This window comes from Mus caroli, unplaced genomic scaffold (assembly GCF_978045245.1).
Source record: "Mus caroli unplaced genomic scaffold, Mus_caroli_1 scaffold_4, whole genome shotgun sequence".
NCBI lineage: Eukaryota > Metazoa > Chordata > Mammalia > Rodentia > Muridae > Mus > Mus caroli.
Genome location: NW_028227259.1, coordinates 107,033,583 through 107,061,328, shown reverse-complemented (window position 1 = coordinate 107,061,328; position 27,746 = coordinate 107,033,583). Strand labels below are relative to the sequence as shown.

Below are 27,746 nucleotides of genomic sequence, written 5' to 3'. Positions count from 1 at the left end.
AGACAGCCCACGGCAGGCAGCCCTTTGCCCAGGCTGAGTGTCTCATGAAGGGTGGTCAGTCAAGCTGTGGCCTGTCCAACATACCTGTCGAAGGAGGGCTTCTCTCCACAGTCGAACGCATCCTGGAGCTCCTTGACCAGGTTTGCCTGGCCCGGCAGCCGGAAGAGGCCTTCTTCCTTCAGCCCCCGCTGTCGGATGAAGTCCACACACTGCTCCACCAGCATGGGCGCCAGCCGGTTCCCGTACCTCTTCTCATACCGGACGGTGTCTTCCAGTTTCTGTCCAAAAATACCTGGAAGAAGAAGAGATTACAGAAAAAAGAATTTTTTTTTCCTACTCATTCATTGCTGTTTTCTTTTCAAACACATTGTAAAGGGCCCGGGTTGGAACTTTGGCGCATGTCCGATGTTTGCTCTTTCCCGCTGATGTACAACCAAATTCACCACACACACACTCATCCAATAGATCCCTGGGCTTTCCTTCTGCTACCCCTTCCTGGGATAGTCTAGGCTTGGATAAAAAGGAAGCTGAAAGCTCCTGAGTTTCATAAAGGGAGAAGAAAAGCAAATGTTACACGTGGAACTTGTGCAAGGCCCAAGAAGCCTGATTCAGCAGCCATTAACTCAAAGATCTGATGATAACGACAGCTGGCTTTGCTCCCATCTGTTATATCATTTATTTGCGGATTCATAGTGCAGAATCATCACATTCCAAGTGATGAAACATCTTGCGGTTGAGGAGTGTATTCTTAGCCCGGGTAGAAATGGCGCCAACGCACGAAGAAATTCTATCCGTGGTATCAAACCTAGCACAAATGGAGTTCACCTACTCGTTTTAGAAAAGCAGGAAGTGGCATTTTCCGGGGGCAGTAGAGATAGCAGCAGGTGACCGGGGGGTGATGGAGCCTCCTTTGTAGAATTTAGAGCAAGCAGTTCATGGATAATGGTGTGGCAAACAGTATTTAATAATTCAGCAGCCATTCACATGCCTGTTTTCTCTTGACATTTCTACTTTAGAAGGCAGGAAATAAAATGCTTCTCCTACTTCCCTACAGCAGGGTGGTCCTGTCCTATACTGCAGCCTGGGAAGAGTTGGGAAGCTCTTCTGAATATGTTTTTCTTCTTGAAAAGAATTCTAGCTGGATGTCTCAGTTAACTGCTTCCTTTTTTTTTTTCTTTTTAATGGCTTGTCTAAGGAGTTGGAAGTGGAGAAGGATCAGGCACAGAAATCAAGAGAAGATAACCGACACTCGGTGGCAGCGAAAACTGGCATTGACCACAAGAAGGAATGAGTTATAACTACCATGGGATCAAGAATTACCAGTAATAACTATAGGAAATGGAGAGATAGGATCTGGCTTGCTCCTTGGATGTTAAAGTCATCAAAAGATTTTTTTAAAATTAATATTGAACTGAAAAACATGTAAAAAATGCATACTTAAGGGCCTTGTATATTTTAATACATGCATACACTATTCAATGTTTAAATAAAGTGTGTACATTCTCTTAAACATTTGTCATGCTTTTATGATGAAAATATGAAATTCTTTCCTCAGTTTTGCTTGTGGATTTTTTTGTGTGTTTTATTTTTGTTTTTGTTTTGTTTTTATTGTTGTTTTTTTCTTTTCTTTCCTTGGGACTCACCCTGTAGACCAAGCAGTCCTTCATCTCAGAGATCACCTGCCTCTCCCTCCCAAGCGCTGGAATTAAAGGTGTGTGCCACCAGGCTTGTACCCAGCTCATTCTGTTTCTGTCCTACGTGATGGCCACCTACACTGGCTGCCCTAGCAGACTCTTGCCCATCCCGGCCATAACTCAGTGTGGTTCATTAGCCTCTCCATCACTTCCTCCTGTTCAGTCTTCTCAGTGTCTGGTACCCACCGCTTACTCTTGAGGCCTAAGAAAGCAGCATTTCTGCATTTCACACATGAGTGATAGCGTGTGATATTGGATTGTCTGTGTGGTTTTGTTTCACTTAACATAATTATTTCCAATTTCATCCATCTTTTTGCAAAGGGCAGGATTTCATGCTTTATAGCTGAACAGCATTCCTGCATTTCTTTCTATATGTAACACACTTTTCTTATTAACTAGTTGAAGAAACCTTGGAGGTTTCACTATGGTATAAGGTATTACAATGAACAGGGGCAGGCTAACATGCTAATAATTTCTTTGGGATATATACATGTATACATATATACATATATAGATATACACACATATACATATATACATGCATGTATGTATATGTATATGAACATATATGATTGATACAGCATATGGTGGTTTTATTTTTAACTTCTTGAGAAAACACAGGGCTATCACACTGTCTGCGTGAAGTAATAGCCACACCAATCTGTGCAAGGGTTACTCTTTCCCTCCATTTTGGCCAGCACCCACTTGTCCTCTTCTGGACTTTTGATACAACCATTACTGGCTTGAAGTAATAGCTCATTGTGGATTTGCTTTGCATTCTCCTGATGACTAATGATGTTGAGCCTTTTTACAGATATCTATTGGTAATTCAGTTCTCTTTTTAAATATCTTAAATATTTAGATATCTTAAACAGAAAAAAAAAATTTCTCTTCTGATGTCCTGAAGTGGTTCCCTGTGTTTTCTTCTTGTAGTTTTACAAATTACAGTACTAGATTTAAGTCTTTAGTGTAATCTGTGATCATTTTTGTAGCTGGTTAGATGTGAGGATTTGCTTTCATTCCCCTCCATACTTGAATATCCAATTTTGCCAGTTAATGCCTTTCTCTTTTGATAACTATGGGCTTGATCTGAAGCCAGGGAGTGTAAACCTTCTACTTTGTCTAAGACAGCTGTTGAGAGGCAAGGCTTTGCTGTTGTTTGGTGGCTCAGTATAAATGTTAGAATTGGCTTCTGTTTGGTTCTATGAAGAAACTGAATGGGTTTTCATTGAATTTGTGCCTGACTTTAGAAGCATGGACATTTCTGTTAAGTCTCCTGATCCATGAACAGGTACTATCTTTCTGTCTCTAAAACCTTCTTTCCTCATTATTTCATTGTGGAGATCCATTACCTCTCTGGCTAAATGTATTGCTAACTACTTTCCCTGTTCACACAATTATTCTGTCACTGCTGTCAATGGAACACTACTTCTGTGTTAAAGTGATATCATAGCACTCTTTGGCAGAGTTGGCTCAGCCTGGCAGTGGTGGCGCATGCCTTTAATCCCAGCATTTGGGAGGCAGAGGCAGGCGTTTCTGAGTTTGAGGCCAGTCTGGTCTGCACAGTGAGTTTCAAGACAGCCAGGGATACAAGAGAAATCCTGTCTCAACCCCCCCCCCCCAAAAAAAAGCAAAAACAAAACAAAAAACAAAAAACAAACCAAGAGTTGGCTCTGATCACTGGGCAAAATTACAGGGCCTGGGCTGAATGGATAGCAGAGAGCCTGGGGGTGAAGTGCTAAACCTCACATACCAATAGGATCTTCCTCCAGGAAGGCTTTAAATATGAGAAAAACAAGTCTCCCTTTGTTAAAAGATAATTAAACCATTAGCCTGGCATTTTTATAAGTTGCAACACAACCAGACATTTAGCCCCTTGGTGTGATCGCCTGGGAGATAGTCTAATGCATTAAAGACAAGGTTTGCAGATTGTTCATGGATGCAAAACATGGCCTCTTTGTGGCTTCTTTGAAAATAAAGGTTCAGTTTGACGCTTTGATGCTATCCTGTCAAACCTCCAAAAACAGAGTTTCCAGGGGCTGCTAGGTCATTTCAATACAAAGTGTCAATATTGAGAAATAAACTTTGTGTCTGTGAGGTTTTACTCTGATCATTAGATACAGAGCGGTAAATATATGACAGGGGTTTTCTTTCCAAATCCAGCAGAAACCCCAAGAAAGCCACTTTCTTTCAACTCTTATGTGCAGCACAGGGTGAACCATACTCTCAGGAGATAGTTGTGTTCAGCAGTAGAGTAAATTCATGTTTCCAAACTCTCAGAACTTCTTTCTGACCATGGTTCAGGAGATGTTAAAGGGAGAGCTGCTCTGTCTTGGCTGTGTGTCACCTTGAGTTGTTTGAGCATGAAGGCTTGTCTTTACATTAATATAAGAATTTCCTTAGAAAGCACAGTAAGAAACTCATGCCTATTACACTATTATATACCATATATTATGCCTATTACACTAGTACATACCATATACTAAGTCCCTGAAAAGCATTCTTTCCCTTCTATAAGATATGCTGAGCAGATACTGTATCTATTCGTATGTGGGGAAATGGTGTCAGAGAGATTCGATAAATTGTTTGGGTCAGAGCTCCCGTGACAGAAGGTAAGTGTGCCTCTGTCCAGAGCATTCCCTGTAAACCTGCACTCACCTCCCTTATCACACTTGTCATGAGTCTTCATTTTCTGATCATTTAAAGTATTAGAAAGTCCTCCCAGTGAGCCCAGAAGCCTGCTCTAAAGAGTGATAATATGCAAGTCCTGTAGGTCCGGAATTTTACCAGGCATTTGTCTACATTCTCATTTAATCTCACAGGACCCGGGGGGCAGGCACCACCTCCACTGTCGTTTTCCAGATGACTTACCAAGGAACTTGTCAAAAGGCAACAAAGCTAGTGAACAGCGAAGCCGATTCGTTCCCGGCTGAGGAATCGCAGAGTCACGTGGGCTCGGTTGCTTATACGATCCTTCTTAGTGTGGAGAGTTGCCACAAAGCATGTGGGAAGGACACCCTCCGTTTCCTAGCCATCGTATCTCAGCCCTCTCCTCACGCCAAGGAGAGAGGGGCTCAGAACGCCAAAAATGTCTAAGTCGAGGAGGAAAAAGTAGAACAAAAAGAAACAAATGGAGAAAGATCTCTGGTATTTCAGAGAGGATGTTGCCCAGAGATTTCATTTCTGTCACAAGAAAATTATACACATGGCAAAAACCATATAAAAGAAATGAAAACTGTAGACACTGTCCATATGATGTGTAATCCCTGTGAGGGAATGCTAGTTTGCTGCTGGTAGAACTGGTCTTGCAAAGGAGAGAGAAAACTGCCAATAGGTACAGACTGTATCAGCAGCTCTGGAATAGAATGGATCTATTATCTCTGGCTCCCTATGGAAGGTATGAGCTATCTCCTGTGTAAGCTTGAACTTCAAGAGAGAGAGAGAGATCACTGATGGGAAAGGGTACATAATAATAATTAATAATGAATAATAATAGAAAGAGCAATTTGGGGAGCAATCCAATTTCAAATATCAAAATTAATAAAAAGGAGCAAGCTCATGTGTGCCCTTGTGTCATTTATTAGGAGATTATGAACAAGATTTTTTTTTTCTGTGTGTGAATCATGCGAAGGGCCCCAGGAATGGTCACTTTAGAGTCTCAGTGAGGATTCACTCCTCAATAATACTGCCCCTGGCCCATCTGACTGACACTGCTATATCCTCCTTACGCCCGGGGGTCCTCGCCCAGGAGCTGACTCTTTCCTGGACTGAAAAAGCAGATCAGACAGATGAACGTAACTCTATGTCAGGAAGGTGTGTGCCCTGCACCTGGAGCTGACCCCCTCTCCTTCACATGGGGTTTATGGTTGAAGAGTGAGAACCAGCCATCCGCAGAGAACACATGATCAGATACATATAGTCAGACTCCACCCATGCGAGGCATTAGGAAACTTCAACTGCACTCTGGGTCCCATAGCTGCCCACTTTCCCTCTCGTTCCTTCTGTGGTATAACTAGTTTCACTGTCACCTCTGTCTACATTGAAGTGATTGCCATTTGACCAGTGCCCTGTCACTGTATGAAACTTTTGTTGTCCTATACTTAGCAACACTTTCTAAGTCACTAGATCTTTGTCATCTTCATTCAGTCTTCTTGTTGATTCATGACTCATTCTTTCCTTTTGAAACTTGCAGCCCCACTCTTCCACCTAGCCCTTTCCTGTCTCAGGATTCTGGCCTCTCAGATGTCCCCATGTCTCCTATGGCCCTTTCCCATAATGCAGTAATTGTCAGAATTCTGCTCTCAGTTGTACTCACTTCACTGCCTACATCTCCTCTGGTGGCCCTGGTGTGGGTCTACAGTTGCCAGCTCTTCCTGGGTTTCTATGTCAGGTTGGGCTATTCAACATGCTTTGCCACATTTACGTGCCTATTTGACCCTTCAACACCAATATCTCTAAACACTTTCTCTCCCCTCCCCTTCTTCTGAGATAAGATCTTGCTATGAAACTCAAGCCGGCCTCAAACCTGTCCTCTTACCTCACTCTTTCCATCTCTCTACACCCAACCCACTTCTGACTAAACAGGTTGCAAGTATGAACCCCTGTAAACTATAACTTGTGCAAATCTGACAGATTTAACAAAAGCTAAACCAATTTCTCTTTCAACCTTCTTTGACTCCCCGTATCTTTTTTTCCTTTGATTTAAGTTTTATTGAATTAAGATGAGAAAAGATACATAATTTCAATTTTTCTGAATTGGACCCTAGGTGCAAACTCTGCAGCGATCCCCACCACACCCAGAAGCAGCTCCAACATGCACAGGATCAGAGGACCAGAGGTGAGGAGGACACAACATATGTCACCAACACTGGGAATAACTGGGACTGGTGGGACCCAGGCATGCATGTACTTCTGCCAGACCAGTGATACTGGCCCCTTTCAGACCTTGGACACAAACTCCACAGCCAGCCCCACCTAGAGGCAGCTCCACTCCCCGGAGCTCTAACACGGCCAGGATCCCAGGAGCTTGGTCACACCAGAATCTCAAGGTCCCAAAGGTATCTTGACTCCCAGGAACTCACACACACCCAGGATCTCAGGATTGCAGGATTCCAGAATCACAGGATCAAAGAGACAGCTGGACTCTGAGGAGTTCTGACACAACCAGGATCACAGGAAGGACAGGCTCCAGTCAGACATAGTCAGTGCAGGAAGCACTAGAGATAACCAGATGGCGGGAGGCAAGCATAAGAACATAAGCAACAGAAACCAAGGTTACTTGGCATCATCAGAACCCAATTCTCCCATCATAGCAAGTCCTGGATACCCTAACACACTGGAAAAGCAAGATCAGATCTAAAATCACTTCCCATGATGATGATAGAGGACATTAAGAAGGACATAAATAACTCTTAAAGAAATACAGGAGAACACAGGTAAACAACTAGAAGCCCTTAAAGAGGAAACACAAAAATCCCTTAAAGAGTTACAGGAAAACACAATCAAACAGGCAAAGGAAAGGAACAAAACCATCCAGGGTATAAAAATGGAACTAGAAACAATAAAGAAATCACAAAGGGAGACAACCCTGGAGTTAGAAAACCTAGGAAAGAGATCAGGAGTCATAGATGCTATCATCACCAACAGAATACAAGAGATAGAAGAGAGAATCTCAGGTGCAGAAGATACCATAGAAAACATTGACACAGCAATCAAAGAAAATGTGAAATACAAAAAGATCCTAACCCAAAACATCCAAGAAATCCAGGACACAATGAGAAGACCAAACCTAAGGATGATAGGTATAGAAGAGAATGAAGATTCCAAACTCAAAAGGCCAGTAAATATCTTCAATAAAATTATAGAAGAACTATAAAACTTCCTTAACCTAAAGAAAGGGATGCCCATGAACATACAAGAAGTCCACAGAACTCCAAATAGATTGAACCAGAAAAGAAATTCCTCCCATCACATAATCAAAACACTAAATGCTCTAAACAAAGAAAGAATTTTAAAAGCAGTAAGGAAAAAAAGGACAAGTAACATATAAAGGCAGACCTATCAGAATTATACCAGACTTCTCACCAGAGACTATGAAAGCAAGAAGATCCTGGGCAGATGTCATACAGACCCTAAGACAACACAATTGCCAACCCAGGCTACTATACCCAGCAAAACTCAATCACCATAGACGGAGAAAACAAGATATTCCATGACAAAACCAAACTTCCACAATATCTTTCCACAAATCCAGCCCCACAAAGGATAAGAGATGGAAAACACCAACACAAGGAGTGAAACTACACCCTAGAAGAAGCAAGAAAGTCATCTTTCAACAAACCCACACAAACATAATTCCACCTCTAACAAGAAAATTAACAGGAAGTAACAATCACTTTTCCTTAATATCTCTTAATATGAAAATCAATATTACCAACATATCCTAATCGATTGAAATTCAAAAGTACGAGGAATTAGAAATTTGTCAGCTGTTATCCCATGGTCTCTCTAAATTGGTAATGGGAGAAATAGGTCCAATATTGTCCAATCCATATACACTTTCTGCTTGTTTGTACATGACCTCCCATAATCTAAATTTTATCTTCTGCTCACAACTATCTTCCCATCTCACTGAAGTTTGATCTGCTAGTCAACTGAATTTCTTCTCCTCTTCACATATTTAAGGCCCACAATGTTTACCTCCAAGTTCCTGGCGGCTACATTAGATGAGACACTGTTTCTTGCATGAGTTTTTGAAGACCAGAGTGGCCAACCCATGCAAACACACTGTCAGAGTGATTGTTTCTTGATTTTTCTGAGGTAACAAGAGAAAACATATGGTTACTGGCAACAACCCAAATAACTCCTACAGTTGCTTACAAGAGTGGAAGAGGGGTACACACAGAATCATGGACAACTCAGATGTCCTACATCACTAAAGGCCCACTCAGCATGGGTGGCAGCTCAGGAAAGCTGCAGCTCTAACCCTCCCTGCCTAACTTGCATGCACCCCCTCCCCCACTTCATCCTCTTCCCCAAGACCCATCTCAGGAGTCTCATAACTTCCTGAGCTCTGAGATTAAACCTTAAACATTCCCGTTGCCTCTGAGTCTCCCCGGCCTCTTCTCCCATTCAGGAGCAAATGTCTCCACTCCTAGACACCACTGCATGATGAAGATCCTTGCAGTCTTTAAATCAGATCTCGGTGGTGTCCTGCTACTTGCTGGCCAGTGGTGTCCCCTGGCCCAGATTGGTCAACAAATTCTTCAACCCAATGAAGTCTCTAGAACCTGACCTTTGCGGCTTCACAACCACTGTTTGCACAGTACCCACAGAAGTCACCACATCCTATTCACTTTTGCTCCTAGCACTTCCTCAAAGAGTGAATTTAAATAACACTAATTATGGGTTGATCCCTAAATAAACATGAAGAGGATATAACATCATATCTGTTTTCTAAGATTTACAAAAGCTTCTATGTACATATGCCTCTAGTCTTTAAAGATCACAGTACAGCTACAGGGAGATGTTAGCAAGTTTCAGATGGTGGGACACAGGGAAGGATGGAGCTGTTCCAAGCTGTAGGTACTTCAAGGTTCATAGAGATTGAGTACTCCTTGCCTGCAATGTGCAAACCAGTGTGGTCCTGATTTCAGATATGTTTTAGACTGCAGGCTAATTGCATATATAATGAGATATTTTAGCAATGGCTCCCAAGGTTAAACACAGAGTTTACCATCTGTACACATAAGCCGAGGTTCATTTTATATACTATTTTAAGGGTTGTGTGTGTGTGTGTGTGTGTGTGTGTGTGTGTGTGTGTGTGTGCGTGCTTGAGATTGTTCTATGGAATGAAAGTTTCTACTAAGGAATCATGTCACCACTAAACCAATTCAGATTTGGAATTTTCAAATTTGTAATGTTCAGCATATACACCATCTTCCCCATGGGACATCTGCTGCCCGAGATCCCCGGAGCTTAACATCAACACAGATGAGACAAAAGTTCTCCACAAACTTTTTTCAGGATGAACTATGCATGCATAAATATAAAACATGTCATCTTCCCAATTAGACAAAACAAATGAATAATTCCAAAAAACAAAACGAGGTGTGCTATTGATTTCTATGAACATAAAACAGTCCTTGTTTTCCGATGAAACAAGTCAAAATTCCTAAGTGTTGCTCCAGGTCTCTTTTATTGGTTATTGTAGAGTTTCAGTCCCATCTGGTCGCCAGATCACATGCTCATCAAAAAGTAAAAAAAAATGTTTCTGGTTCCTCTGCTGACTACAGCTCTGCTAGAAGACGATTTCTGGTACCATCAGGACTGGGAAAACTTTCAATAAACATTCACCATTCATAAATGGATAGGTCAAAATAAAATGGTTATTTTTGTACAGAACAAAGATGGCCAGCTTCTGTCTGTCACCAGCTTCCTAGTGCAGGAACCTCTCACAGAGAGCTTTAAATCTAAGAGCTAAGCTCCATCACAATTAACAGTGGGTACCAACATCTGTCAGCATGAGGGAGAGAGGAAGAGGTAAAGACTTGGAAGAAGAAGGGAAATATCCCAAGTGAGGGCTCTGACATAGCGGCCTCGCCTCAGATCAGAACAGCAATTACAGACAGCATCATTTACTTCCAGGAACCTAGTCAGATGACTTGCATGTCCTTTAAGGATGTTATTCAAGGCAATTTTTTCTTCTGCAACCAGATAAATAAAAGATGCCAAGTAACCTGCCTCAGGCTGTAATCTAATAAAGACGTGCGCGTACATTACAGATACGGGCACAGATGCTTCTGAGAGTCTTATACTAATTCAGCTCTGGTGGGTTTTTTCCTTAGAATGCTGCATACTTTCTTAAGACTATAGAGAAGACAACTCAAATTCACATCGTTAAGCCATTCTCTGCCTTTCCAGAGGAGCTACAAAGTCAGCCTTTTGTTCAAGAGCACCCATGGCTCCATACAAGTACAGCACTTATCGCAGATTGGTAATCATTTATTTCTTTGTTCCCAAGAAGTCTACAAAGTCATAACTTGGAGGACCCATTCTTCCTTCCTTCCTTCCATCCCCAGTATGGCTTGATGGAGACTCCAAAAAGCCACTCATTGACAAATAACACAGTTTAAAATTATTCATGTTGGGACAATAGTATTTTGATTGGAAAAATCAATTTCCAAAAACATGATTATAACATAAACCAACATTCATTTTCTGAAGATGATTTTGGCTGGATCTCCCACAAATATGAAGTCATTGCATTTTAACTGAAATTGCTTACAGACTAGCAGGAAAATCAGAAAGCACTGTAATGGTGTTTCTATTTATAAATACCAGGCTATCCACAACTACTTAATCAGTTCATTACTCATTTTGAATATTAACTGATCAGGCCTATTAGTATACTTTGCTTGACAGAAATAAAAGCAGTAGGTGTATGCACTGCATATATGTTGCTTGAGGAGTCTATGGAATGCAAGACTGGACAGAAAGAAGTGTGAGGGGAGAGCCATTCATGTCTTGAACAAAGAGCAACATTTTGATGGAGGAGAGAGCCCTATAGGAGAAAGCATGAAGTGAAAAAGGACGAACAACAATATGAACTAACCAGTACCCCCCAGAGTTCCCACGGATTAAACCACCAACCAAAGAGTACACATGGAAGGACTCAAGGCTCCAACCACATATGTAGCAGAGGATGGCCTTGTGGGACATCAATGAGAGGAGAGGCACTTTGTCCCATGAAGGATCGGTGCCCCAGTATAGGGGAATGCCAGGGCCAGGAAGCGGGTGTGGTGGGTTAGTGAACTGGGGGCGGGGGAATGGGACAGGGGGTTTTCAGAGGGGAAATTCGATAAAATTTGAAATGTAAATAAAGAAAATATCTAATAATAATAATAAATGTATAAAAAAAGCAAGAAGTGGTATGGTGTGCTTCGTGGGAAGAAATGGGTTAGCCTGGGAAATTTGGGGGCTATCACTGGGTAACTAGTGTAACTGGTTAGGGCGTTTGATAATTAGGCAAAGTATTTTTTATCTCTGTGGGCAGTATGGAGTCATGAAACAAATTCTGTGCTGTGCAACAGGGCTTGAGAGCATGCTGTAGACATAGATCAGATGTGCTTTATAGAATGGACTGTCAGGTTAGAATTTATGAAAAACGTGACAGACATGGATGACTGTCCTGTGGAGAGCAGCTACTCAGTGACAGGAATGGCAGACTGAGACAAGAGACCAAAGGCGGGGCTCGAGGTACCCCAGGGCAAGCCCCCAGTGTTCTGAGTGGTTATATGCAGTATGCCACAGACTATGAATAGCTGCTGGGCAACTGGGAACTTAAAGTCAGTCATTAAAATTTTACTTTAGTTTCTAATCACAGAAAAAAAAATTAGTTCTTCATGTCAAGCTTATAGTCATGATGAAATTTAAAAGTTTAAAAATAAACAGGTTAAAACTACATCATAATCTTTCTTTTACCAATGGACAAACCCAGAATACCACAATGCCCAGCTTCCTGCCTATTCTCCGTGTCTTGGTTCCTAGGTTTCTAAAAACCCAGGGAGAAAACATTTTCAGTGACCTTAATTAGTACTCAGATGCAGAATGGGAGCTGGGAGGGCAGTGAAGGCCAGAACAGGTCTCAAGAAAAGCCAGAGAGAAGTGACCACCAGCGATGGCACCTGGAAATGTCCCCCACTCCACCCTTCATCTTGGCACTGTTTCTAACACTGCTGAAATCCAGAGTGTCTCTTATTCTCAGGGTCTACCCTTGGGAACAGCTGGAAAGCAGCCATCTCAGCACTTTTGCTTTGTTTCCTCTGGATGCTTCCTTAGCTTCGCATACTCCGTCCAGTCCTCTGCAGGAATGACACACAGGAAAGGGAGGAACTCAGACACAGGGGGCCACTGTAGGACACACTGGAGTACCAGAGCAGAAGAGCTCAAACCCACACTTTTCTTAAGGTGACATAGTTTGGTGTCTGGGGTTGAGAGGAAAATCATTCTTTTTACCATCAAAACTTCAAAGGTGTGCAGTCCCTACACTTCATGCAATAATGCAGGGGTGACAGATGCATGAATGCGGCCCAGCAGCTTGGCCACAGCGCAACTGCAGCAACTGGGGACTTTCCTTCCTGCGCCCCGCTGCAGAACTGCAGTTCTGCAGCCAAGGGATCAGACATGAGAGAGAGGCTGCGTGCTCCCTGTGCCTCCTCCCTCCCTGCTTCCAACAGAAAGCAGAAAATAGAATTTTGTAAGTGGAGTATCACTTAGTCCTTGACTCAAATATCGAGCATCCCCCAGAGCAGTAAGACTTTCTAAGGAAAAGGCAGGTAAAAATAGCCACCAAGGAGCTTTCATCTGCAGTCCCAGCCTTTCATCTGGGGGACTCTTGTCTGTGGACTGCCTTTCCTTTAGTATTTAAGAAAAAGGAAGGAACCATAAAGGCATACAACAGGCTTTAGGCATTCTCACCATGCCTACTGTTTGCTCTCCAGCACTGGAGGAGGAGAGGGAGAAACTGGAAACTGCCCTGCTTTGTCAGAGATGCAGAAATAATACCCCAAACATCTTGTTATTTCCAAAGGGCCAGAAAGATCTAAGCAAAGGTACTTATTTAGCCTTTACATCTTTGTCTTAGGGCCTTTCTTAATTTCTCCCTCTGATAATTTCTCTATTAATGATGTAATCTGGCAGTGGCCATGAGATGCTCACAGACCTAAAAAAAAAAAGTCTGAGAGCTGACATTACGTGCCTCTCCTTTAATGTCTTTGTAGGTAGAATTGGAACCTGAGTGAACACCTTGTTGATAACAGGTGACCATGGCCATAGCTTCTCAAGGCTTTCCCACTGTATTTGAATTTCATGTTTTCTCATTTTTGTTGATTGATAAGTAGGGGATTATAACTAAGGGACAGCAGACCCAGAAGACATCCAGCAGCCCTGGATGCTGTTCCACTCATCAGCTGCCCTAACTTTCAATTACTCAATTCTGAACAGTTCTACTCTATCATTATCGCTTTAAGGCAAAAGGAACTTTAAGAAAGTTACACATAACCCTTTTCTGAGAACATTTAATTGACCAGTGCCGTGCCCTTTAAATCCTTGAAAACAAACAATCCAATCCAGAAGCATCTTAGTTTGTTTTGTTGATTATAAGTCATTTGTCCTTTCCCTATAACATATATGGAAAGTCAAGGTGATTCCTACTTAAGACAATGTCAAAAGGGACAGGGGCCACCACAGAAAATCTGATCGTCAAAATTTTCCAGGTAGGGTAGGGAGGCAGCAGGAGGCTCCATTTGGAAAAAAACAAAAGGATAAGATACAGAATAGCAGTTTGCAAGGGTCAGGTTTCAGGGGTCAGAACAAGGATGCTGGATCTGAGTGTGGGACAGGCTGGAGAGTGAGTACTCTAACCCCTCCCTTCAGACTTGCTTAGTTCCCTGTCAGTCAAGGATCCTTATAGAACGACCATTCTTAAGCCCCACCTACCCTCACAGACAGCAATACACAGATCAATATGAACCTTGAAAAAAAATCAGTCTAGACAAGCAATGTCTTACACAATGTTAAGCGCCCCCCGTTTCCAACCCCCCATTCTGTCTGAGCCTAATGGGTCTGAAAGCTTCCTCAATGGGCAGCCATTCAGACACTCATTAGAAGGACATTGGGGATACAATCTACCGACCTTTCCGGAAACTAAAGCACCGTTTGATTCTTCGGTATGTAGTTTTGGGGATGAAAGGAGTTGATGCTAAGGCACCTGAGGGGCGTCCCCCCGAATTTCGATCTTCAGGCATCATGCAGGCCCCAAGTTGTGTGAGACCGGCTCAGGCTTCCTTAAAACCTGCCTCAGCGTGGAAGCCCACAGGCGCTCCTCCTCATGTTTGTTTATATGTCTCAAGTCTGAAGTGCTGATTCCTAGAACTCCCGGGGTTTTGATCATCCAAGTCCTGAGTTAAGGTAACATCTCATTTACTCCTCTTTGGTGAGAAACAAAACAAATTACTCTCCTTTTTCTTTTGCCTAATTCAGTGAGTTTTGAGGATTTTTGTTGTTGTTTTTGCTGCTGCTGCTGCTGTTGCTGCTGTTGTCTGCTTTGTTTTGTTTTTAAGTTTCTGCAGACATTCCAAAAATGTCACAGGAAAAGAATTGCAGCTAGCAAGCTGTGACTACCTTCTCGAGGCAGGAATAGTTTCGTTTATTGAGAACTGTCTTCTCAGCTGGACACAAAGTCATCTAGAAAGGTCAGCAAACGGCCCTGTGCAAAGGGGAGGAGGAAGAAGAACTGAAAGGCCCCTCGGGAGTACTTCTGCAGGGTCCTGGCTGGCTCCTTTAATCTGAGAGAAAAGGGAAGGAATCCTTGGCACCTTCTCCAGAACGCATTCCAGCGCGCAGATAATTCCTTGCAAAGGACTCCCCTGCTCCTTTTATGGTACCCCCTCAGCCTCTGATGCTCTCTGCAGGCTTCTCCCTTTTCCCTTCTGTCTTCCGGCTCCCCGCGGAGCCGCCACGTAAGCCGAGTCTGGTGCCCATTCTCGGAGTCTCCTTGGCTGTTCCCGAGGCGGCTTTGCAGGGAGCTCTCCTCCCCCTCCTGCTCCGGTTCCCTTTTCTCAATGAGAGCTGGGCGGGAGCTGGCACGGCTGCTGCTGCCTAGTCACAGCTGTGGCTGCTGCAGCCTCCAGTGCCTGCTGGTCAGACTAAGCAGGTGCTGTAGCATCAGGAGCCGAGAGAGGGAGGATGCTTTCTGCCCTGTGAAGCCCCTTTCATTTTTTTTTCCTGACTCTGCACTGGTCGCACAACTCTTGTCTGACTCAGCACCTTCTCTGCTGTCTGGTTCAGTCCCTCCAGAAAACAGGACCAAACCACCCTTGGATTCTCTCTCTCTCTCTCTCTCTCTCTCTCTCTCTCTCTCTCTCTCTCTCTGTGTGTGTGTGTGTGTGTACACACACGCACACTCTGAATGCTCATTCTCACATTTATTTCCTTTCCACACAAGATCCACATGTTTTTTTCCTTTAGATCTTGTGTGGTTGAATCTATTTGTGGATGCTAAGGTAAAATACATATTTTTGTGTCACATATTATTATCACATATCTACATGTTTTTATAGATCTATAAAAATTAATTCTGGCAGCAGGGGAGCCTACAGGTGCAACTGCAAAACTAATCAGCTCATGCAAGATGGAAATGAATCCACTTCTCTGGTCTGAGAGCCAGCTCCTGGGAGCTCCCCCACCCCACCCCCACCCAGTGCTTGTCCACTAAACCTTCCAGTCCTGCTCACTGAATAATTTACTGATTTGGGTTAATCATTCACCCACCTGGCTGCTCCCTAAGCAGATCTGGAATGCTGGCATTTTAACCCTAGCTGACCCCAGGGCATCCTCCCTCCCCAGCCCTTCAGCAGGAGCTTCCCCAAACCCTGAGATGTATGAGGAGGATACACTTCACAACAGCATGGCTGCCCGGTGTGGTTTAGCTCCATGTCACAGCCGGGTACATAGTTCATTCTCTCTCTCTCTCTCTCTCTCTCTCTCTCTCTCTCTGTGTGTGTGTGTGTGTGTGTGTGTGTGTGTGTGTGTGTGTGTGTGTGTTTTCACTCTAGGTGACTGGAAACCACCAAGCAGATTAGCATTGGCCACCTCCATGAGCACTGCCTCAAAGTCAACTGGAACAAAATTCAATTTACAGAACATGCTAGGGGCTAACGAGCTGGCTCTAGGTTAGCAGTGCATGCTGCTCCTGTTTGGACCCTGGGACCCATGCTGGACTGATTGCAATATCTTGTAGCTATAGCTTTAAGGACATCTGGTGCCCCTAGTCTCTGAAAACCTAAACCTCTGGGGGGGGGATATATATATATTTAAAACATCCACTCCACATATGCACAATTAAAAATAAAAAAGCAAACAAGAATGAAACACATAAAACTAAACATTTCCAGTGTTAAACATTTCAACTGCCCTCCAAAAGATCCAACAAACAGCTGAAAGAATCAGATACAGATATTTGCACCCAACCAATGGACAGAATCTGCTGACTCCTGTGGTTGAATTAGGGAAAAGCTGGAAGAAGCTGAGGGCAACCCTGTAGGAGGACCAGCAGTCTCAATCAACCTGGATTCCAGAGATCATTCAGACCCTGGACCACCAACCAGGCATCATACACCAGCTGATATGAGGCCCCCAACACATATACAGCAGAGGACTGTGGGGTCTAGGTTCAGTCAGAGTAGATGCACCTAACCCTCAAGAAACTGGAGGCCCCAGGGAGTGGGTAGGTCTGGTGGGGTGGGGCTGGGGGTTGGGGACATCCTTGTAGAGATGGACGGGAGGGATGGGATGTATAACAGTCAGAGGGTGGACCAGGAGGGGGATAAACTCTGGAGTTTGAAAAAAATTAAATAAAATTTAAAATTATTACTGACACACACTTATAATCACACACACACACACACACACACACACTCATATACAAACACATAGACACACATTTAGGTCCTGGCACACACATAGACACACAGGCATTCATACACAGGTATACACACAGAGACAAACATACATACAATTTCTTACATACACACATAGATACACATTTAGGCCCTGGCACACACTGAGGCACAAATGCACACATACACAGGCACACACAGACACAAACACACATATAGACACAGACTTATACACGAATACACACACATACACACATATTTAGTTTCTGACATACACACAGGTAAGTACATACATGGATACATACATAGATATACACACACAGCTACACATACACACTCTCTCACACACACATAGACCCTGGCACACATTAGGCCCTGGCATACACATAGGTACACACATACAGGCACATATATATATAGGCACACAGATATACACAGACATGAACACACACACATAGACATACATTTAGGCCCTGGCACATGCACAAGTATACACACAGGCACACATATACAGACACACATACATATAAATGCATACACAGACACACAGACAGACAGACAGACAGACAGACAGACACACACACACACACACACACACACACACACACACACCTAGTTTATTTTCAAGCAGGCACAGACACCATTTGCTTCCCAACATTGTCAACAGGGAAGGAGCAGGTCATGGAGCTTTAAGCAGACAGTCCAGTTTAGGAGATCTAGAACCAGTGCTGAAGTTTCCCAGCTGAGCTGTGAGTCTGAATAGTTGTTGTGAAATAACTGTCTTCATTTGATTAAGAGTCACACAGTTTCTCTTTCCTACTCAGTTTTTAATTGCTAGGGGAGTGAGGCCCTAGAGGAGCTTATCAGGTGTTTAGCACACTTGAATCAAAGCCCATTACGGTAACACCAGAAAGAGCAGATACTTTGTACTCAATGGAACCTAAACATTTTGAGGCTTAAGTACCATATGAAGAACTTCCACCCAGAAATACACATTTTGTAACTTCCACAGGGAGCGGCCAGAACAGTGATACAAACATTTAAGATGTATCCAAAGGTGACAAGCAGCAGAAGGCAGGCCAGGTGCCCCCTAATCAAGGACTGCAGAAGTCTAGGTGAAGGAAAGGAAGGGGGATGGCAAGAAATAGCTATCTGGGGTGAATATGCTCTAGGCTCCACAGCAAATACAGGAAGGGAAAGGTGTTCTCTGGTCAGGGAATTATGGCAATGCAGGTGTGACTAAGAGCTTTATTGAGGCTCATCTAAAGCATGGACTGAGCATGTAAAGTATGGAAAGCAGTGGTGGTTAGACCATACTGCATGGGAAGTCATCACCGGTTAGCCTATACCACGGTTTTACCTCCTCAAGAAGATACTACATACCTGTCAGCTGTCAGTCACTCTCCAGCCCAGCCCTGCACCCTAGCTCAGCGCATCTGTTCTCTGTGCTATCAATGCTCTATGCTTTCCTGCATACAGAATCACACAACAAGTAGACTGTGGGGTAGGGCTTGGAATCTTTCACTTAGTGTCATGTTGCCAAGACTCATTCAAGTTGCAGTATGAACTAGCCCTCCCTTCTTTTCTTGTGTTGAGTAAAAATTCATTCAACAGCTGCACAGTCCTGTCCCACAGAACACAGGAGACACATTCTAAGAAGTAGTTTATCAGTCAGTGTTGTTAACCCATAATCATTTTGACATTTACATATACCATAATCTCTTGTTAGTCAAAATGGAAAATAAAATCAAAATAAAAAAACCAATTCAGTTTTAGAATTCAACATAGTTGTAGGATTATGATATGTGATCATAATGTGATCTGGATTAAGCCTCTTGGAGTTATCTAGATACACATCTACCAATAGCGTTGAATAATTTACTATTTATCTTAATGTTTACCCATTTGGATGTAGGAGCCCACAGTGCTAGCAGCTGCAAGAAAGGGGTGAACTGCTTCCTCCCCTTTCTGCTTTCTATGGCTAAAATCTGCTCACCTCCTCCAAAAGGTCCCCATATGACTCGGCGGATGGACTTCACCCAGTCTTCCATGTCATTCTGGGTGCTCGCCATGAGGAGATAGCTCTCATGATTGGCTGTCATCCGATCTCGTTCACCTCCTGCGAAAACACAAGGACATTCAGTGGACAGTTCAGCCAGTGATCAAAGATTCCTCATCGACACTATCCCAGAAACAAGGGTGGGACCTCATGTGGGCAGCAGCCCTGTGTCCCACTGAATGAACTGGAAACATTTACCTTAGCTTCTGGGGACCTGGGGTGGGGATTGCTGCTTTAAAAGGAAAAGCTCTTATGTTTCCAGGAGAAGGCTAGAGACCGAATACCATTCCCTAAACAAAGCCTGGGGTTTTCTGTCCTAGCAACAACCCACAGGCCTGCAGTCACTCATAATCCGATTCATTCACAGAGCTGCTGAATCGGGAGAAACAGTAGAGACAAAGCAATGGAGGAGATGGTGGTGTAGTGGTCCACAGAGGGCTCAGGATTTTGTCAGGAGCACTGAACCCTGCTTAGTTCACACCTCGCGGACAGCACACCATGGATGCGCTGGGCACACCATGGAATGGGGGAGAGGAGTGGTTGCATGCCTTGCATACTACAGAACCCAAACCATATCCAAAGACCCTGACACCGGGGAGTAGGAACTTTCAAAAGCCCTGGGTGCAGAGAGGGACTGTGCCTCTTTTAACTTCCCGGCCCGTTCTCTGAAGATCATTTCAGTCTCTAAGATCAGATTTGAAGAGCTAAATTCTAAAGCGCACAATTTAATGCCCGGGAAGTCCTATAGTGTGTTTCAATTTCTCTGGAATATAATTTTCAGGTGTGTAATGAAAGAGTGGCCATGGCTGACCCCGACCCAGATCCGGAGAGTCTGTTCGATATAAGGATGCTTCTGGTGCTGAGAGCTGACCATGCCTCTGACTTGAGACATCATTCATAATGTTCATGAAAGAAGAATTTAAAAAGTTGGGTACCATTTCACCAAACACTGGTGGTTAATGTTATACTAACTGTGCAGGTGCTCAGTAGCTGTCAGCATTTAATTTTCACTAGACATTCTAAACTTGTAGCCTTTGGATCAGTAATTCACATTCAAGGGGCTTATTTGGTTAGTTCATCATTTGTAAGTAGACTGGAATACTCCTGGGAAGGGCTTGTTGGCTTCCATTTACAAAAGACTCTGCCTGCCTCCATTCTTGAACCCCCAAACTAATTCACCCATAGCTTTGAAAGGTAAGTTTACGCATTTGAGTCCTGGATTCTATAGGGCCCTCTTAGCTGAGAAGTCCTGGCTGAGAAGCCCTGTGCACATAGGGGAATTTGAGGTCGATCCACTGAGTGGCTCAGCTGGTCTTGTTCCTCTCATACAACAGGATAAACATGTGCTAAGTGAATGTCAAATAGGTCTCCCCATACCGAAATACATTGTAATAAACAAAAAGAGTTGTTTTTGTGAGAATAAGGAGAAAAAGCATATGAAAATAAACTAGAGTGTACAAAACTAGAAACTGCATTTTCTGCATTTCATTTAACTGCCTTTTACCAGGGAGACTACACAGCTAATAAACATGTGAGCAATTATTCAAGAGTAACAAAGGGGGCTGGTGAGATGGCTCAGTGGGTAAGAGCACCCGACTGCTCTTCCAAAGGTCAGGAGTTCAAATCCCAGCAACCACATGGTGGCTCACAACCATCCGTAACAAGATCTGACTCCCTCTTCTGGAGTGTCTGAAGACAGCTACAGTGTACTTACATATAATAAATAAATCTAAAAAAAAAAAAAAAAGAGTAACAAAGGATGACTTTTTTAAGCATTATCATCCATTGATATCATTATACATAGAATGTACATTTAAATTATATAAGCCACATACATGTGGATATAGCATGCTTCAGCACGCACACACATGCTTGTATCACAAATGAATGCCAGAAATAACTATATGATAAAATAAAACAGTGTTTCAGTGGGCAGGACACCGTACTAAGAATCTGTTTTGTATTCTGATCCGTTTATATCATCGTACTGAGCCAAATAATTAGCATTTTGAAATCAGAATATTTTAATTATTGCCTTCGCCTGAAGGATGCTTAGTAAATCAGATAGCAATTTCCTGCTGTGTCACTCAGCCCAGAGAGAGAGAGACAGCACTGGCGATGAGAACGAGCTACAGTCATTGCAGAGCCTGTCTGCCCAGAAGCAGAGGGAGAGAAATCTCATAAGCACAACTGGCCATTATTCCAGACTTTTTATTTGGTTCTTTATCTCAGGTGCTGTGTGTCTGACCTTGAATCTCATTGAGGCTGCCAATCACAGCCGTGAAATCCCATGTGTGAGTTCTATCCATTGATAGAGATCTTGGTTCCTCGGTGTATCAGCAAAGGGAAAAAATGGTTCAGAACAGTCTTGAACAGTCTTGGTGGAAGCACACATTTCTTTACTAAAAATGTGATGAAGTCATGATATATATCATGAATGTACTATCCAGAGTTCATATTTTCTGAGGTTTTAGATACTTGCTGGTGCCTACAAACACTACATGAAAATCCCCCACATGAATAAATCATGAAATTTAACAGTATATCATGATAAAATTTCTCCTTATTATTGTTGCTAATTACATACAGACAAATGTATGGGTTGAACCTTAGTTTAGGAATGTATGTGTTGGAAACATATGCAGGGGTCCCAGGCAGCCATAATGGTCTAAGGTCATATCCACTGGGAATAGGGTAGGGCAGCCTCCTGAAAGGTAAAAAGATCCCCTCCTAAAAGCAGGTGGTGTCAAGGACATATGCCTTCTACTTTAGTATATATGGCCCTGCTGCTACAAGCCACCTACTATGCATTGCAATTAAAGGGCTCCAAATACAACTTAGCAGATATGTTATCCCATAGAAGAATAAATCCACAATATAAACTTTGAATCCCATAGGTGAAGTTTAAGTTTTTGCTGTTATCTCTTTGGTGGAAACTAACATCATTTCAAGAGGTAAAAATTAGAAATGCCACTGAGTTTTAGCTATCATCTCGGAGTTTCATAGTCTTACATTTACACATAAGATGTGGATGCACATATCTGTGTGCACCTTACACTACACACTCTCCCTTCTTCAGCTTTGCTTGAACTTCTGCAGAGTTTGGTTTTTGAAAGCCTCCTCTAAACGCTGGTGGCTATGCACACATATTAAGGGCATGACTTCAGGATGGTGACTCCAGTTGGCAGTAACACTTGCTGCCAGTGCTACTCTTCAAGGTTTGATGATTTTACGGGAGCTAAGTAGGTCGCGTCTTTCCATTGTGTTTGCTTATGTGTAACAAAGCATTTGCACGTTTGTTTCAGTGAGACCTGTAGATTGCACTTGCTCCGTTTACTCTGCTCAAACAAAATTAAACACTTGATGTGGTTATGTTTTGTGCAACTTGTAAGGTAGAGTAACAAAAGCCTATGCATACATATACATCATATACACATACACATACACATACACATACACATACACATACACATATACATATACATGCTTGGAATCAGAAACTTGGACTTTCTCAATGACAAAGGACTGCCGCCATTATAGATCAGCCTTCTGAAACTTAAACATACAACACATTTTACTGACTCATTGAATGGAACTTTCCAAAATCAGTCATGCTTGCTTTCTGTTTTAAATGTGGCCCAGAGGCTGATGGCCGAAGGCCTGGATGCTGGCCTGTAGCACTACTGGGAGGAGATGGAACTATTCTGAGGTGGAGCCCTGTGGGAAGAAGTTCAGCCCTTGGTCGGATGCCTGTGAGTGAGGTACCTTGTCTCTTGTTGGTGTCTCCCTGAGCGTGTGCTATGTGCACTCCACCATGACACACTGCTTTGTTGGAGGCCCCAAATGCGTCACTTTGACGCATAAGAGAAAATACCAACAACTTTCCTATTTCAGACATTTAACTAAAGTAACAGAAAGCCAGCTAACCCCCACACAAGGATTTTTTTTTTCATTTTACCTTAGGGAAAAACAATTACAAGTTGCTAGTTCACTTGTGAGCTAAGAGATAAGACTGCTTCTCAGAAAAGATGTATATATGTGTGTGTTCTCTTTAGTAAGCAAACGTAAACGTTGGCAGTGAATTCATTGTTCATGTTTTTTAAACGATTTGCTCAGAGTGCGTGGAACCACCCATGTTTGAGCTTACGTCCAACAAAGTCATGGTACAGACCTGAGGACATTTCAATGAACATTTTCCATGCTGTTAGTAACTTTAAGGGTGAAATATTTCTTTATTCCTACTTGCCAACAGGCTCAAAGCTAGATTATTACGCTATTCATTTATTAGCAGTTGCAGAAAAGATAGATCATTGCCCCAAGTCTTATGTTCTCTCAACCAATGCAAAGATCTTTAGAAAACAAACAAAGAGAATCCCACATTACTCTCTACAAGATCTAATTTTTAAGTCTTTACTAATGATGGATTGTGAAGTTCAAAGCATTGCTGAAAATAATCTTGGAAATCACAGAGATAGAAACACAAGGTTTTCCTGTTTTGGAGAATGATACTCGGAAAACAACCAGAGTTATGTGGCATGCAGTTAACAGACCAAGAGCCCCTGTGGACACTTTAACATCTAACAATTGAATGTGGTAAGACAACATACTTCAGGGAGGAACATACGCTATCATTGTACTTTAGTTCAATTAATGATGGGTTTTGGTTTTCTAAGATTTTTTATAGGGCTGCCTCACCTATATTATACCCTCAAGAAGGCTATAATATATTTGTAAAAATAGACCATTCTGTAGTACATCTCAAGTTTATATTTAAGCTATGAGTAACTATAATGAATATTTGTTAATTTGTCCCAACTGAGAGTAGTGGGACATCCTCACAGGGTCACAGTGCACTAATTAAGGAAGTATGACTTTAAACACATCAAAGCCTATTGGAAAATTGGTTGTTCTGTTGTTTTCTAATGTGATTGTAGAATATTTTTTAATCTATTTTTTGAGTTTAGTATTCGAGTACTTTCTAATTAAAATCTTTCAAATGCAATAAAATGGCTTATTTTTAGAAAATATTTTGAATATAATTATAAAGGAGATTCTTTTAATAAGAAAGGAAAGAATGATGTATCTTTCAAGCTATGGCTGGTTTCCATTTTTCATATTTTTAAAAGTAGTTACTAAGTATTTATCCTATTAGTTTTGCTGAATTTAGATTTGTTGTTCTAAGACTGTGTCTCTGTATATCTATGCAGTACAAGTTGGTCTTGAAAGAATGATCCTCCTGCCCCAGCTCCCTGAATGATGGGATTATAGAAATGCATCACAATAAACAGTACAATGCATATTTTAAAATGATTAATTTTGACACTTTAGCCTTTCAAGTAGGCACATTTTAGATTTGCACGAATTTTCTGACTTCCCAGGCTCTTCTGAAAAGCACCTAAGAGCGGCACACATCATTGACAACGATGACAACATTGACTGTATCAACTACCTGTTACCCAGACTGCACCGGGAAGTCAAGATTGCAAGTTCTTCAGGGCTTTTAGCTTCTGGTTTTGTCAGAGGTTTAGAGTCTAGTCCCTCACTTCCAGAATCAACCCAAATTTTCCTGGTTGAAACTGCTGAGAAATAAAAGAACGGTGTGCTTCATGATCCTTCCAGTCAACTCTGATGCTTGAAGAAGTCAGAGAGCTCCTGATGCAGGAGGACTGCTGTAACTGGTCGAGATTTAAGACTGAAGATTCATGGTTTTCAACCACAGGCCTCTCGTTAGCTTGTCTCCATGTCCTAGTCTCTCCTCCCTCCATGGAAGTCCTTCAATCAGAAAGCCCTGAGCTTTAAGGCTATGGATCATATAATTTCTAATTGCTGATTTGCATTGTAAATGATTACCACAGCGGCCAGCTTCGTAAGAGCATGTCATTTAAGTTAATATCAGTGAGTCTGGCAATTCTGTAAGCCTCCTGCATTAAAGATAGCGTATTTTATCAAAGTGAACATTAAGACTTTTTTTTTTTTTTGCATTTGAATGTGCATTCATTATTCCACCACCCTGCATGCCCAGAGTTTGATAAGTTAAATTGTATATTGAATTTGGAGAGAGATAACTGTGTCTGAAGATCTAGATGAAAATGCTCAAACACATTAAGAATTATCTTATACTGTTTTCTTCTTATTGTTTTGGAACGTAACAAAGCTGCAAGGCTAATAATAAATTCAGGTGGTAACTTATTTACACTTTGCAAATTATCTTCAAATCCCTTGATCTGGTTTTATAAATAATTCTGAGAGGTGAGGCAGAACCTCCATCCATCTATGGAACACATCTGTGACAAACCCGCTCCTGTTCTCATCAGGGTTCTAGGTCCTCAGGATACAGAGGAAATAAAAAGGAAAGAGAAATAAAGGTCAATAAAGGAAATAAAGGAAAGAGAAAAAAAGGGTCAGCATTTAGACTGAGTATACTGACTTGGACGTCACTGATGCAATTCTGTCTAGACAAGAGGATTTTGTATGTAAACATTAAGGAAGACCACCACTAGAAAGGAGTGAGTTTACAGCTTTATGAAGAGGAATGGGGAGGTAAAGGCTCAAACACTGTTAAGCAAAGTATGACGACTTCATGATTGTTGATCCCTAAGTTGGGAAAAGTGTAGATCACTGGAGACTTACAGGTACAGATCATCAGGTTAAGCAACGAGGAGATCATTGACAGCTCTGTAAGAACTACTTCAGTGTATTGGGTCAGCTCAAGTCAACAAACAGAAAACCTCTTATAGGGATGTGTTCATCAACTTGTGGAGGAGAGAAAGAGAGACGGCCATTATAAGCAAATCCTCTAGAATTTCAGTATAGAACAAACTAGAGAAATGGAACTCTGCGTGCGTGTGTGTTTGTGTGTGTGTTTGTGTGTGTGTGTTTCTCTCTCTGTGTGTGAGTGTATGTGTTTGTGTATGTGTGCGTGTGTGTGTGAGTGTGTGTGTGTGTGTGTGTGTGTGTGTAGGGCGATACAAGAACTATAAAATGGGAACTACTACAGAAGGTTTATATGCTTGCAAGAATTATGTATAAGGCTAGAGAGATGGCTCAACAGTTAGGAGCACACGGTGTCCTTCCTGAAGACCTGATGGGTTCCCAACGTCCATCACATCAGGCATACCAAAACTGCCTATAGTTCCTGCTCCACCCATCTCTTCAGTCCTCCACAAGCATCTACACCCACCCACATAGCCACCCCCACCCCCCCACAAGCATGCACACACTATACACACTACTCACGCACACATGCACAAGCATACATACCCATACACACTTAAAATTAAATAGATATAAAAATATTCACTAGAAAAATTGATAACTGAAATCATATGAAAGTTAATATGATTCATTTCTCCTAAAAGTCTTGATTTTAAAGTATATGATGTTTATATAAATATACCAATGAAAGAAAAAAGGTTTAAACTCATGAATTATTTATAAAGACAAATTCTTAATTTTTCACTTAAGTGCAATTTTTAGTATTATTCATTAAGATATTTTCAAAAGTTTAATTTAATTGGAATGTTTTTCATTTCTTAATTTTAATTGCTTAGATGATAATTAACCAGTTTTACTCAGCAACAATTTTACATAGTGTGTTTGAGTATACATAAAGTAACTGATATTATAAAACCTAACACTATTATAGATGCATAACTCCCACCATTTTCATTCAGCCCTCTGGATTCCAGGAATTCCAGAGTATGTTAACGGGAGGGAAAGATGTGAGATGTATCTTAGGGATATGGGGTTTCCATGAAGACTTGCACACTGCTTTAGAGAGCACACAGCCTTTGTCAAGAGTGTCTGAGTCTAGAGTGGACAAGGAGATTGGTGAGTCAGGATTACTACCCCCACTTGATATGATTTTCACCTCATGCCTAGAGCTGAGGGTCTCAGCTAATTATTCCATTCTAACACAAAAGAGACCAACACCCTTAAATGGAAAAGTCTGACAGTTACGTCTTGATCCTAACTTGACTGTAACTGCTCCAGTAAGGGTGTTAGTTTGTGTCTGCTCCTTAGTAACAATGTTCTTAAATGCTGTTAAACATGTGTAGGGATGCAAATCTAAAACTCTTTATAATCTCAATAACTGTCTGAGGCCGTCTGGACTGCACCGATGGAGTTTTATATTAAAAACATTACAACAAATGTCAAACTGTAGAGAGCCATTCAAAGCTCAAAGATCTTAAAGTATTTCATGAACTCTCTCCCACCTTTTGAAATAATTTTATTTGCCAGCAAGACCTTAAAACACAGTGACTGGGCCTAGGGGCATGGCTAGGTAGATAAGTGTTTGCTGAAAAAGACCCGAATTCAGATCCTCGGAGGCATCATTAAAATCATCATCATCACCATCACCAATATCATCATCAGCAGCAGCAGCAGCAGCCTTTAATCCCAGCACTTGGGTGTAGGGCGAGTGGAACAGTGCCATCAGCAAAAACTGGAAAGGTTGAGCCAGTTTAGAAATTCCGGTAAACTCTCCTGTCTGAGAAAGGTAGGCATTTCATCTACTCCCCACCTGGTTCCTAT

At 42.1% G+C, this 27,746-nt stretch overlaps 1 protein-coding gene across 6 annotated transcripts in view; it reads right to left on the bottom strand.

Annotated features, from left to right (window-relative positions):
- The window catches only part of Arhgap24 (Rho GTPase activating protein 24), a 420,204-nt gene that overhangs the window by 37,155 nt on the left and 355,303 nt on the right, over positions 1 to 27,746 (bottom strand). For 5 of the 6 annotated variants that reach the window (XM_029477119.2, XM_021162468.3, XM_021162469.3 and 2 more), the window contains 2 exons: positions 19,149 to 19,271; positions 85 to 292 (listed from right to left, as the gene is read on the bottom strand). In XM_029477119.2, the coding sequence (XP_029332979.1) occupies positions 85 to 292; positions 19,149 to 19,271 (331 nt within the window). Of the gene's footprint in view, positions 1 to 84; positions 293 to 14,388; positions 15,443 to 19,148; positions 19,272 to 27,746 lie in introns of those variants that run through there. The other variant, XM_021162467.2, reaches the window with a different exon arrangement.